Source organism: Vicia villosa, linkage group LG3 (assembly GCF_029867415.1).
Source record: "Vicia villosa cultivar HV-30 ecotype Madison, WI linkage group LG3, Vvil1.0, whole genome shotgun sequence".
Taxonomy (NCBI): domain Eukaryota; kingdom Viridiplantae; phylum Streptophyta; class Magnoliopsida; order Fabales; family Fabaceae; genus Vicia; species Vicia villosa.
The window spans coordinates 94,500,780-94,516,144 of record NC_081182.1 but is presented as its reverse complement, the minus strand read 5'-3'; the positions used below and the strand labels follow the sequence as shown (position 1 = coordinate 94,516,144).

At 37.0% G+C, this 15,365-nt stretch overlaps 2 protein-coding genes across 2 annotated transcripts; one reads left to right on the top strand and one right to left on the bottom strand.

The window, feature by feature from the left end:
- Positions 1-11,849: 11,849 nt before the first annotated feature.
- LOC131658594 (uncharacterized) lies at positions 11,850-13,592 on the bottom strand. The gene is made up of 3 exons (XM_058927871.1): positions 13,047-13,592; positions 12,459-12,725; positions 11,850-12,185 (listed from the first exon to the last, which is right to left on the bottom strand). The coding sequence occupies exons 1-3, from the start codon at positions 13,590-13,592 to the stop codon at positions 11,850-11,852; spliced, it is 1,149 nt and encodes a 382-aa protein (XP_058783854.1).
- A 662-nt stretch (positions 13,593-14,254) lies between these two features.
- LOC131658593 (pentatricopeptide repeat-containing protein At5g04780, mitochondrial-like) lies at positions 14,255-14,878 on the top strand. The gene has a single exon (XM_058927870.1). The coding sequence runs from the start codon at positions 14,255-14,257 to the stop codon at positions 14,876-14,878; it is 624 nt and encodes a 207-aa protein (XP_058783853.1).
- Positions 14,879-15,365: the final 487 nt, after the last annotated feature.

The window sequence follows — 15,365 nt, the reverse complement described above, 5'->3', positions numbered from 1 at the left end:
CTGTTTGAACCGTTTGTTGTGTATTGTGATGCTTCATTGTTGGGTTTGGGAGGCGTTTTGATGCAAAAGGGAAAGTGATAGCTTATGCGTCAAGGCAACTTAAAATTCATGAGAGGAATTATCCGACGCATGATTTAGAGTTGGCTGCCGTTGTGTTTGTTTTGAAACTTTGGAGGCATTATTTGTTTGGATCAAGATTTGATGTGTATAGTGATCTCAAGAGTTTGAAGTATTTGTTTGATCAAAGAGAGTTGAATATGAGGCAACGAAGATGGTTGGAATTCTTGAAAGATTAGGATTTTAGTTTGAACTACCATCCTAGAAAAGCGAATGTTGTAGCCGATGCATTGAGTAGGAAATCATTGCATATGTCTATGTTGATGATTCGAGAATTGGAATTGTTGGAACAATTTAGAGATTTGAGTTTGGTTTGTGAAGCGACGTCTTCATGTGTTAAGCTTGGTATGTTGAAGCTTACTAGTGGTATTTTGGATGAGATTAGAGAAGGTCAAAAATCGGATTTAAGATTGGTTGACATTATTACATTGATTAACCAAGGTAAAGGTGGTGATTTTCGGATTGACGAGAATGGTATTATGAGATGTTGTGATCGAGTTTGTATTCCGGATGTTATGGATTTGAGAAAGAGAATTCTTGAGGAAGGGCGTAGAAGTGGTTTGAGTATTCATTCCGGTGCTACTAAAATGTACCAAGATTTGAGGAAAATGTTTTGGTGGCAAGTTATGAAGAAGGATATAGCAGAGTTTGTTTATTCGTGTTTGACTTGTCAATAGTCAAAGATTGAACATCAAAAGCCGTCTGGTTTGATGCAACCGTTATCTATTCCCGAGTGGAAGTGGGATAGTATCTCTATGGATTTTGTGTCGGGTTTGCTGAGAACATCGAGTAACTGTGAGGCAATTTGGGTTGTTGTGGATAGGTTGACGAAATGTGCTCGTTTTATTCCGATAAGGATGGATTATTCAATGGAAAGACTTGCTAAGTTATAAATTGAGAAGATTGTGTGTTTACATGGTATTCCGTCAAGTATCGTTTCGGATAGGGATCCAAGGTTCACTTCTAGATTTTGGGAAGGTATGCAAAGTGCTTTGGGTACGAAGTTGCGTTTGAGTTCAGCTTATCATCCGCAAACTGATGGTCAATCGGAGAGGACTATTCAGTCGCTTGAAGATCTTTTGAGGTCTTGTGTTTTGGAACAAGGAGGAAATTGGGATAGTTTCTTACCTTTGGTTGAGTTTACGTATAACAACAGTTTTCATTCGAGTATTAGAATGACACCTTTTGAAGCTCTTTATGGTAGAAGGTGTAGAACTCTTTTGTGTTGGTATGAATCGGGAGAGAGTGTTGTGGTTGGACCCGAGTTAATTCAAGAGACTACGGATAAGATTAAGATGATTCAAGAGAAGATAAGGCTTCTCAAAGTCGTCAGAAGAGTTACCATGATAAGAGGAAGAAGGCTCTTGAGTTTGAGAAGGATGAACATGTGTTTCTTCGAGTTACGCCAATAACGGGTGTTGGTAGAGCATTGAAGTCGCGTAAGTTGACGCCGCGTTTCATTGGTCCTTATCAGATTTTGGAGAGAGTAGGTGAAATGGTATATCGGATTGCATTGCCACCGTTTCTTTCTAATCTTCACGATGTGTTCCATGTGTCTCAATTGAGGAGGTACATTGCGGATCCATCGCATGTTGTTCAATTAGATGATGTTCAAGTGAGAGATAATTTGACGGTTGATACATCATCTATACGAATTGAGGATTGAGAAGTGAAGAAGCTTCGTGGTAAGGAGATTGCTTTGGTGAAAGTGATATGGGGTGGAGTCGTCGATGGTAATATCACTTGGGAACTCGAGGATAAGATGAAGGAGTCGTATCCGGAGTTGTTTGTTTGAGGTAATTTTCGAGGACGAAAATATTTTAAGTGGGGGAGAGTTGTAACACCCTATTTTTATTAGATTTTATTTAATTAGGATTATCTGATATTTGATAGTTGTTTGTGTGTTTATTTAATTATTATTTGAGTAATAATTATTTGATTGTGTGGTAATATATTACTTAGCTAATTAATAAATGGTAGAATTTTATTAGAATTATCTATTGGGCTTAATAGGAATTAGAAATGAGAATAATGGATGGGTTAAGCCCAATGAGATAATGAGAGTTAGAAGAGAATTTTATGAGTTAACCTAAATTAGATAGAAAAATAGAAAGAAGAGTAGAAGAGAGTAGATAAGAGGAAAGAGGCAAAAGAGTAGAAGAGAGAAGAGAAGAGGATTGTAGATTTCTTGAAGTTAGAAGGAGAAATTCAAGAGGTAAGGGTTTGAATACAAGTTCTTGTATAATATATGATTGGGTAATGTTGTGTATGCTTTCTATTCTTCAATTTCATGAATTTAGAAAATGATAGGGTTTATGTGAAATCAATTGGATTTTGTGGTTTGTTCATGTTTAATGTGTTGTATGAATGACCCATGGTTAGAAACATGTTTAGGAACCTTACATGTGTGCTAAATTTGTTTTCAAATGATGTATGGATGGTGTATGGGTTAATGGGTGTTGTATGAGGGGATTAGGGGAAAAAATGGTGAAATCTGAGTTTTCATGCAGCCTAGGTCGACCTATGCAGAATCTGAGTCGACCTAAACAGTCCAGAAAGCCAAAAATCTATTTTTCCTTCAGTTACGTCGACCTAGAGGAGTTTTGAGTCGACCTAAATGATTTGCGTCGACCTAGAGGTTCAATTTTGAGCAGATTTTGTAAAGACCATAACTTTTGATTCGTAACTCCGTTTTATGCACCGTTCGAAGCGTTGGGAAGGTAATGAGATTTTCTATATGATAGAGTAGGGTTGATTGACATTTGTTTAATTTAATTATGATGTTAATTGAAAATAACATGTAATTATATGTGTATGTTATGGATGAATCTTGAATGATCAATGTTCATGGATGCCTTATGAGATGTTAATGTTATGAAGTATGTGATTGATTGATAAATGCTAATTGATGTGTGATATTGAATTGAAAGTCATGTTGTGTAATTTTGTGCAAAGTTGTAAAGATGTGATTATGTAGTTTAAGTGATAGAGAGATCGTCTTAAATGCATGAGTCTTGTTTTGTTGCACACGTACACAAGCATGAGTCTTTGAAAGTGGCAATGTTGGGTAATCTCGCGAAGGTTATTTACTTGTCCCAAACCTAAAGAGTATGGGGTTTGAAAGCCTAACGAGTATGGCACTTTGAGGGGGTTATCTTGTCCGTAGAGAGTGGCAATCAGCATGACCAAAAATGATAACGGAGGGATCCACATGCATATCGCATAGAGTCACACTTGAGTCGCATGTGTCGGTGTGAAATGTTATTATGTGTGATTATGTGGTATGAATGTGTGGATGTGAATTTGATTGGTATGCATATATGTGGAATGATGAATCATTTGATATGATTTAGAGAATGTGATGAGAATGAGATATATGTGATTAATAAATATTTGATGTGAAATGTGGAGTATATATATATATATATATATATATATATATATATATATATATATATATATATATATATATATATATATATATATATATATATATATATATATATATATATATATATATGAGTGATATATGTGTATATATGTAAATCATCAATATATGAGATTGTGAATTAATTGTGATGCTTAATTGTATTGAACATGTTAACTTTATATTGGAGATAAATGCATGTTTTGAGAAGAGTAAAGAATTGTGAAATGTATGCTTATTTGTGTTGCATTTCCCATTATTATATTTTCTATTTAGAATTTGAATTCTTACCCTTCTGTTTGAATGTCACCCTTGGTTGGTAACGTGCAGGTTCAGAAAAGTAGTTGCTTGATTCGTGGCTTAGCCGGAGAATTTTGAGGTTTCGTTTTGATTAGGTAGAGAGTCATATGCTCTGATCATGTAACACTTTGGGGTTTTCTTAGACTTATGTTCATGTTTGAATATTGCTATTTCTTATGCTTTGTTGAATATTGAATGTATGTGATGACTTTTGGATATGTGATTAAAGGTCGTAGTAGCCTAGAATTGTAATGTTCAAGTAACAAAGATATTGATGTTATTTGAATTTGGTAGATGAATATAGTATGGGATATATTCATTGAAATCTTTAATAGCAATTCGAATTGTTTTTCGCAAGCGTTTATGCATAATGTATGAGAACACGAGATTACCTTTTGTGTTACAATATGATCTTTGCGTATTATGGATGTTGTATGTATGTTATTTTGGGATTTTCATTTGGTGAAAATCAACATGTGACACCCTTTTTCCTTTATGCATGCTTACTCTGTTTGATTGTATGATATATTTGGGGTTAGAAAAGAGGTGTTACAGACTGAAGCTGCTTCGACGGATACATCACCTGGTACTACAGATTGTCGCACCCATACATGCTTCCCACCACACCTGGATCACCGCTCAGACCATCCCACGAGGAGATTCCGGGAGCTCTTCAGGATCAGATGGACCACACTCAGGATGTTATTCCTCGGTGTCGTGAGATAGATGACATGGCGCGGTCAGGCATTGCCGATGGTTTCTTCCCCGAGGGGTCTGCTGGATTGCATCTTGTGGACGGTATCCTTAGGGTGTCAGAGGGGGAATTTTCGTATCATAGAAACTGTTCCAAGACAGGTGGGGCATTCGACGGTAGAGGTAAAGTAGCCAATAGACGGAGCGGTGGACGCGTAGGCGGGGCTAGAGGCAAGGAAGAGACGCATTATGATGTACGACACACACAGTAGTGATGCTGAAGAATTTATTTTGTATCTGTATTTTGATTTCATTTTTGCACGATGATTTGATATATGTATTCGACATTGTTGGCCGACGATTTATACTATTTTTATTTTTGGTGTACTATTATTGCCTTTAAATAGCATTACTGGAATGAGGTTTTCCATTGTTGTTATAAAAATTGAGTTTTTGAGTGAAATGTATGTCATTTTAAAAGATAGCAAACTGTTCCATAGGTGCATCTACGGAACACTCTGTTTTAACACGTTCCGTAGATACACCTACGAAAATAAGTTGCGTGGATGCACCTATGGAAAAAATAAATTTAAAAAAAAAGTGTTTTCGAATGTACATCTACAAAATCAATGACATAATTGGCTAAGAAATTCAAAGGGGTCTTTTGAGAAATTATACTTTTTCTAATACCCTCCTAATATTTGGCGCATTCATTATTTATGTCCAGAAATGGGAAGAATGAAGCCAGAATGCGTAGCATCTTTTCCTCACATGACATTTTTCATTGAAATGTTGGAATGTATTATTTCTTTATTCTTCCATGGTTGGATACAATTACCTCCACAAGTTGATTATTACTGTACTATCCACCACCTAAAATAATGTTAACGATCTTTGCGTTAATGTATACACTTTGTGTGGTTATGTTGCACTTTGTCAACAACTGTTTGATGAAATGCCTCACAGAGATGTTGTGTCTTTGACTGTTCTCATCATGGCTTATCGCTATGGAGGAATGTATTGATGCATTGCTTGTGTTTGAACAGATGCAGTATGTGGTTGTGGTTCTGAATCGGGTACCAATGGTGAATGCCTTATTAGAAAATGGTATGATAATCCTGGATATCTTTAAGAATCGTGTTCGTTCACTTTCCGAACAAAGTATTTCGACCCTATTCTTGTCTAGGTTCACGAAATCTTTGCGGGGATAATTCTTGAAGAACAATCTGTTTCTAACAATGGAGAATAGATCAGAATGTAGAGGAAGTATATTTTTCGTATCCGAAACCGAGTCCAAAGGACTCCTTATATAGGAGATCAACAATAGAAACCGAAAGGACACACCTGTTTGGTAAAACGGTTATGTCCGTTGGGAAATGACACACCTGTTCGGTAAAACGGTTATGTCCGTTGAGAAAGGGTGCAACTATTCAAATGAAAATTTTGCTCGGGGCGCTGCCCCGCACCCCGCCAGGGGCTCCGCCCCTTGGAACCCCGTTTCTATTATTCGTATTCAATTGCACGTTTGGCTCTACGAGCATGCACTCCGCACTATCCCTAACTCATTTCAAGCTTAACGCATAATTGCATCGGCCTATAGTAAATCACATTACTACCAAAATACATTGATGATACTAAAATCACCAATAAACTCCCCCCATTTTAGTATAATCCTTGATTTACTTACAGGTATAACTATCAAACAAATGCATAGAAGAAAATGTCTTGCGATTGAATTTTCATCTTAGTACAAATACACATTCCAAATATTCGAAAATAGGGGTGTCACAATGATTGAACCCGTCAATCCATTTGAATATCTAAAGATATAGTACACATATGTTTCTTACAATACTCTATTATTCATACTTGACACTTTACAAGTCATGTGTCCTTATCTATTAATAAGCATATAGGAAGCCAAGTCCAAGCTTCTTGAAGCGGCAAAACTTCATGCTCACATAGGTGATCCTTTTAATCTTGCACCTGCATTAGCAATTTTTCAAAAGAACCATTAAGAAGATATACTTCAACCTAGCCATCACTTGCAGGTCTGAGCACATACCTTGAGAAGATAAACACAATTGCTCCAATCTTTAACTATGATCTTTCCACATTGAATTCTGCTGCTTCTAACGTTGTATTAGAAGGGAATTGGGTATACCATAACTAATAGATTTAAATGGACTTTAATCCCATCCCAATTTCCGACTTCTTCACTAAGTATCTTTCTAACCCCTTCGTCAAGTGGTCAGCTAAGTTTTGTTGCGACCGAACAAACTCAATAGATATCACCCCATTCATGATTAATTCCCTAATCATACTATGTCTAATACCCAAATGTCTAGACTTTCCATTGTATATTTGACTATATGCTTTAGCCAGTGTGGCACTACTATCACAATGGATAGAAATTGGTGATATCGGTTTAGGCCATATCGGAATCTCATATACCAAGTTCCTTAGCCATTCTGCTTCTTTACCAGCAGCAGCTAATGCTACAAACTCATATTCCATTGTGGAACTAGTTATACATGTTTGCTTCTTGGAAGCCCATGAGATGGCACCTCCCCCAAGCAAGAACATCCATCTGTCATACCCCAATTTTTGACCCTAAGATCATACATCATTTGCATATCAATCATCAATCAAGAGTTTCATCTTAAAGCTCTGCTCTCGGTGTTATGCTCACTTCATCTGTAAGAGGGATCATCAAACACCAATGTTTTTCTACTTGTATATGTTTTACTAACCAAAATACAAAAAATATTGCCTTGTGCTTTTGTATGTTTGTGTTTTGTAGGTACCAAGTCAAAGTATCCATCAAAAGGAGCATTTTTCAACAATTTCACTGTGCAAATCGATTTGCATAAGGTGTAAATCGATTTACACAACTGATTCTGCACCAGATTTTGCTTCTGCCATCAGTGCAAATCGATTTGCATAAGACAGCAATCGATTTGCATAACTGTTTTTTCCCCAGATTTTGCCTTTTTCAGCTATGTAAATAGATTTGCATAAAGTGTAAATCGATTGCACCAGTGCGAATTTGGAAAAATGAAGGCAAATTTCAGCTTTTTGAAGTGTTGACATCATTTGCAAGCATGGGAAGCATGACTTAGTTCTCACATTGGATTTCCTACATCATTTAATCATAAACCCTCATGTGATTGCATCAAGGCCATTGGATTTCATTTTTGGCTCCAAATCATTTTCCCAAGCCTAATTCTATTTTCCAATCCTAACTCCAAGCCACAAAAATTCCCAAGCCTAAGTGCTATAAATTGAGGCACTCCCCTCTTCATTTTTCAAGCTTTGATAGCCAAGAAACTTATTGCAAATTCTCTCCTCACCTCTTCCAAACCCATCACTCAAAGCTCTTTCTCTTCCACACAAATTAGTGAGTCACATCTTGAACCTCACTAATTTAGAGCTAAACCTCAACATAAACACTAGTTTCTTCATCAATTGTGAGAGATCAAGGCTTGTGGTTGTGTGTTCTTGAAGAAGATTCAAAGTTTGTGAAGATTTGGTAAAATTCTAGATCCAATCCATAATTCAAGATGTGATCCATTGTTGTTTATGCTTGATGCACCTTTGGTGCTATATTGATGAGATTTGCTTGCTTATTTGATACATTTTCGTGCACAAATTGATCCAAGATCACAAGGTGTTTGGTTTTATGTTTAAACTAGTTTTCTTCTCTTGATTTGCTGTTTTTTTGAAAACTGTGTTGTGCAAATCGATTTACATCTTGTGCAAATCGATTTACACAACTGAAAACTGCGCAGATTTTGAAAACAGAGTAAATCACTCACCATTTTTCTTTTCGTGCGGTATTGCTTTCGGAAGGCGATCTATATATCGTTCTTCTCGCATGCATTAGCACATAAAGTTTTGACCGGCCTCGTTGTAGGGTGATTTCTACATAAATCACTTGGCGATCTGCTTAACATAGCGCAATATTTCGTGTCCCGAATAAAAAGATCCAATATGGAAGAGAATTGTATGCGGTTGATTTAAGACTTGTGGAGGTTTTTATCGTGTAGTCGCTATGATTTTATCAAGCTTCTGATAAACCCCATTGAATTTAGATCCGAGACATCCTTCACTCACCATCGATCTTAATTACTAACTTTGATAACATACTTGACAAGTTTCAAGATGGTTATCTTTAACATTTAACAACTAACTTTAATTTCCGCACCTTTACTATACCGCTCTTTATCTTTCTCGCTTTATCGCTTTATTTTATCATGTCATCATATTTACATTCCGCAATTTTCCTTTTGTCCATTTGGACATATGTTTATGCTTCCGCCATTTTCTTTTTGTCCACTTGGACCATACTTTACTTTTATGCTAAAACACTAATAAACAACCAAAATCTAAAAAACACATAAGGCTCTCTTTTGGACTATTGGTTACTATCCTGAGCATTTTGGAGATTCGGACTTATGGACCTAGTACCTCTGGACCCATTCTATTATTACTCTGTGATTGTTCTGTCTGTCTGGCATTGTTCTGTTGCATGTTTATGTGTGCAGGTACTTCCTTGAAAGCCCTTGATGGTTAATTCCAAGGCATTGAGATAAGGATTTTACCCGAAAACAGCCGTTACTCTGCCCGATTTTCGTCAGAATCTTAATGTGTTTAATGCAAAGTGGTGCTAAGACAATAAGTTCATCTGGATCCCCAAGTGTTAATGTGTTGGTATTGATAAATCCAAAGGATGGGAAAACTACCTTGACTCTTAATGTCAAGTGTTGGCTTCTTATTTGGTTAGACCGTTTCTTTCCTTAGCTTTTATTTTATGCACTAGGCTAGCCTCTTCATCTCCTCCCACTTCTTAAATTTTCAAAATCTTCTCCCTTTTTCCAAAACATTCTTATGTTTGCAAATCTTTTCAAAACCTCTTCTTAAAAATATCTTTTGCCCTTAGTGGCTTTTCTTCAAAAGTTTAGACACTGTTAATTGTCGAAACGAGTGGTTATACCCCACGATTTTGAAATTGATTGATATAACAAGATCTTTTCCGCGTGAGAGAGCTAGTGGCATACTCGTTGATTTTATCTGAGTTGGAGCCCTTCTTTCATTTGCGATGCAAAGAATTCGTTTGTTCTCATGCTCAAGATCAATGGCTGAGTATTTCTCTCCAACGACGATAAAGTGTTTATTCGTTTTAAAACCGTTTTCCCCAAAAGCGGAACTACATTAGCTCTGACTTCTCCATTGCACCGAGGAGGTATGTAGGCCCAAAGCTTAACGCTTTGCCGAGCTTATTTAAAAAAAAGAAAATAAACCATTTTTTTTTACACACACACACACAGATTTTCAAAAAGGTTCCCGTGGAGTACCACGGATATGAGGGGTGCTTAAAACCTTCCCCTCATATAATCAACACCCGAACCTGATTTCTCTTTCTTGTTTTAAAAACAAAACTTTGGGTTTTACGTTCTTTTCCCTTTTCCTTTGAAAAAATAAAGCGCGGTGGCGATTTCAAACGGAATATTGATTCAAGTCAATCTCATGGCTTCGATATCAGATTTTCCCCGCTACACCATCCACTTGTAGAGGATGAGTCTTCAACATTATTTATCCAACTAGCATCCGAATAACCCTCTAACACCGAAGGAAATCCCATATATGACAATCCATAATTCATAGTACCCTTCAAGTACTTGAATACCCTAGTTATCGCATGCCAATGATGTCTACTAGGATTACTAGTAAATCTGCTCAACTTTCCAACCGCATAAGCAATATCCGGTCTAGTGCTAATCATAGCATACATCAAAGAGCCTATAGCACTTGAGTATTCGAGTTGATCCACAGGTTTACCTGTATTTGGCATAAGCTTTTCTCCCGGATCCATGGGAGTACTTACTGGAGAACAATTTACATAATTGAACTTCTTGAGTATTTTCTCAATGTAATGATATTGCGTAATTACAATCCTCTTGTTCTCCCGTTTAATCTTAATACCAAGAATAACATCTGCTTCTCCCATATCCTTCATGGAGAACTTTGATGACAAGAAATTCTTTGTTTTATCAACTTGATTTTGATCGGTGCCAAAGATCAACATGTCATCAACATATAGACAAATGAAAACTCCTTTATCGGATGTATCAAATTTACTATAAACACATTTGTCAGCTTGGTTTAGAATGAAACCATTAGACAAAACAACCTCATCAAACTTTTGATGCCACTGCTTCGGAGCTTGTTTCGGCCCATACAACGACTTAACTAGCTTACACACTTTGTGCTTATTACCAGGCATTACAAATCCTTCAGGTTGCTTCATATACACTTCTTCTTCCAAATCACCATTCAGAAATGCTATTTTGACATCCATTTGATGAATCACTAGATTATGAATAGCCGTCAAGGCAATCAACAATCTAATAGTAGTGATACGGGCAACTGGAGCATAGGTATCGAAATAATCAATCCCTTATTTTTGTTTGAAGCCTTGGATAACTAATCTAGCTTTAAACTTGTCAATTGTACCATCGACTTTCATCTTCCTTTTGAAGATCCATTTGCAACCCAATGGTTTGCAGCCTCGTGGTAAATCAGATAATACCCAAGTATTATTTTCCATGATAGAACCAATCTCTTCATCAATTTCTTCTTTCCAAAAGACAGAATCTGGAGATTTCACAGCTTCATCATACGTTCTTGGATCCTCCTCTATACTATAGCAATAATAGTATTGAGTCTCAATCTGATCCTTTGATCCCTCAACTAAATATAGTTGAAAATCAGATCCATAAGATCTAGATTTTCTAGCTCTTTTGCTTCTACGGGGTTCAAGTGTCTCACTTGGTACATCATTTGAATGATCATCCCTTAGAGATTCCTCTGAATTAGGTATAGATATCTTTGGTCTAGGTATAAAAGAGAAACAATTCTCATCAAATATGGCATCTCTTGATTCTATAATTGTGTTAATAGAAATTGAGTCATTAGGTTCTATAACATAAAACCTATAAGCCTTGGAGTGTTCAGCATATCCAACAAAGATGCAACCTACACCCTTTTCGCCTAAAGTTTTCCTTTTTGGGTCCGGGAGTCTAACCACAGCCCTACGACCCCAAACACGTAGAAATGTTAAGTTGGGTCTTTTATTATACCAAAGTTCATATGGGGTAGTCTTGTTCCTTTTATTAGGAACCCTATTTAACAAATAACAAGCCGTTAACATAGCTTCTCCCCAAAACCATTCACTCAAACCAGAGTAAGATAACATGGCATTTACCATTTCTTTAAGAACTCTATTTTTCCTTTCAGCCACACCATTTTGTTAAGGTGTATAAGGTGCCGTAGTCTCATGAATGATTCCTACGGATTGGAAAAATACAGGATCATAATATTCACCACCTCTATCAGTACGCAATGTTTTAATCAACATATTGCGTTGCACTTCAACTTCAGTTTTATAAATTTTGAATTTATCTAAGGCTTCATCCTTAGCGTGTAACAAATAAACATAGCAGAATCTAGAAGCATCATCAATGAAAGTGACAAAATACTTTTTATTCCCTAATGATGGAGTAGCATGCAAATCACATAAATCACTATGTATTAACTCAAGAATGATAGATTTCCTTGTTATACTTTTAAAAGGTTGTCTAGTGATCTTTGTTAACATGCAAGTTTTACACTTTTCGTTATTTTCATCAAAAACAGGAATTAAATCGTTTTTAGACATTTCATGCATTCTTTTATAATGTACGTGTCCTAAACGAGCATGCCATAACGAAAAATTGATAATATTCGAAGAAGACATAAACATAGAACCAGAATCTTTAGAAACTCCATTCAAATTCATCATAAACATTCCATTATTATAATAACCAAATCCTACAAACACACCAGACTTCGATAAAATATATTTATCGGATTCACACACTTGCTTGTATCCAAGCTTATTCAATACAGGACCAGAAATTAAATTCTTACGTAACTTAGGAACATACAATACATTAAACAAAGTAATAGTCTTTCCAGAACTGAATTCTAGCACCACGTTTCCTTTTCCTTCAACGGGAGCGAAGTGATCATCTCCCATGTATAGAAAAAAACCATCTTCCACTGGAACAAATGTCTTGAACCAGAAACGATCCTTGCAAACATGTGTTGTGGCTCCAGAATCAATCCACCACGCGATAACATCATCCTGCACATAAAATGCCTCAGAAGTTAGTGAAACCGAATGTTTAATCAAACTATTCAAATCACAAATTGATTTCTGACCTTAGTTTTCGGATTGGTCCTTAGACCCTTTTCCTGAACCACTTGCGTTCGCGTTGTCGTGCTTTTTGCCGAAGCGACAATCCTTCTTGAAGTGGCCTGTTCTACCACACTTCCAGCATTCTAGTTTCGGTTTCTTGTTAGCACCGAAATTGCCCTTTTTGTTATTGAAAGCACGTTTCTTTCCTTTGTTTTTTTTGTTATCATTCTTACCACCCTCTTCGATCATATTAACCGAGGGTCCAACAATTTCTTTGCCTTTTCCTTTGTTATCCTCATGCGCTCGTAGAGATTCCTCTATGCGCAAGTGACTTCCAAGTTGGATCAAAGACAGTTCGTCTTTTCCATGTTTCAGATTGTGTTTGAAATCCTTCCATGAAGGAGGCAACTTGTCTATGATGCTTGAGACAGATATTGTTTCATCCATCTTCAATCCATGCAGTGTGAACTGTCCAAGGATTCGAAGGAGTTCATTGAATTGTTCCATGACAGACCTCGATTCAACCATTTTGTAATTGTTGAAGTCGGTCACCAGAAACTTTTTACTGGATGAATCCTCTGCCATGTACTTGGCTTCGAGACAATCCCACAATTCCTTTGCATATTCAACGTTTTGGTAAATATCAAATAAGGGATCAGACATACCGTTAAGAATGTGCCATCTGCATATGTAGTCGTTGTTCTCCCACTTTGATTGGCGTCTCAGATTTTCAACCGTGTCATCCTCCTCAAGTTCTGGAATTGGAGTAGATAGGACGTGCACCACCTTCAACGTTGTCAACATGAAATGCATCTTCTTCTGCCAACGCCTGAAGTCTTGTCCTTGAAACTTGTCCAATTTTCCGAAACTTTTAGTCATCTCCTTCACGGTGCTTCCTCCTCCAGCCATGATTATTAGAAAATGATACTTTGTTTGTTTGTTAGAAAATGGTATGATAATCCTGGATATCTTCAAGAATCGTGTTCGTTCACTTTTCGAACAAAGTATTTCGACCCTATTCTTGTCTAGGTTCACGAAATCTTTGCGGGGATAATTCTTGAAGAACAATCTGTTTCTGACAATGGAGAACATATCAGAATGTAGAGGAAGTATATTTTTCGTATCCGAAACCGAGGCCAAATGACTCCTTATATAGGATATCAACAATAGAAACCGAAAGGACACACCTGTTCGGTAAAACGGTTATGTCCGTTGGGAAAGGGTGCAACTATTCAAACGAAAATATTGCTCGGGGCGCTGCCCCTTGGACCCCGGCAGGGCGCTGCCCCGCACCCCGCCAGGGGCTCCGCCCCTTGGAACCCCGTTTCTATTATTCGTATTTAATTGCACATTTGGCTCTACGAGCGTGCACTCCGCACTATCCCTAACTCGTTTCAAGCTTAACGCATAATTACATCGGCCTACAGTAAATCACATTATTACCAAAATACGTTGATGATACTAAAATCACCAACATGCCTAGTGCTGTTCAAATGGGGATATGGATACATGACATGGTAAGGAGGAATGGATGGGAATTGTATGTGATTTTTGGGACGGAGTTGATTGATATGTATGTCAAGTGTGGGAGAGTGGAAGGTGGGTGGATAGTTTTTAGTTATATGAATGAAAAGAATGTGTTTACTTGGAATGTTGTTATTAAAGGGCTAGCTTTGGCTAAGAGTGGCGAGGAGGCTAATTTGTGGTTTAATAGGATGGAGTTTAATGGAGTTAGAGCAGATGAAGTGACATTGGTTACAGTTCTTTCGGCGTGCAGTCATTCGGGTTTGGTGGATAAGGGTCAATTGATATTTAGTATGTTGGTTGATGGAAAGTATGGATTTTGTCCCAATGACAAACATTATGCTTGTATGGTTGATCTCTTGGCACGTGCTGATCGATTCCAAGAGCCTTTTGAGATTATGAGATGTACGCCTTTTGAGCCGACAAAAGCTATAATTGGTTCAAAATCTCAGTGGAATTTTGAATTCAGCGTGTTTATAGCTGGGAAACTAGTTGAGATGGTACCAGATAACACTGCCTATTATGTTCAGCTGTCAAACCTTCTTTCCATTTATTTAGCTGGAAAAAAAGCATAACGCTATTGTATCTTGCATAGATGATTTTAAAACTGATGGTGAGGAGCTAATGTCTAAGCAAGGGCCCACCAAGGACAGTAAAGAAAACACTAAATCAGGCAGTACGGTAATAGCATCTCAAGTATGATAAATATATAGATGTTAATATCTTCATTCCACACTTATCGATAGCGGCAGATAGCAGCGCTATCCCAAGATAGCGGCCTGGACCGGTGACCCTCTGCTATTTGATGTTTAGCAGTCGCTATTTAATGTTTAGCGGGGTGCTTCCCAAGCATGTTTGAATTGTTTGGAACGCGAAAACCCAAATATACCCTTAAAATAAATAAATTTGGTTTAATTATACATCTGTGTTTCATTACCTCTATTTTTTTTAAGTTGCAATATATGTTTTATAGATTATTCATATAATTAGTCTAAAAAATAGTCAAATAGTGGTTATCCCGCTCCGCTCCGCTATCTGGGATTGATAACTTGCTTCATTCCA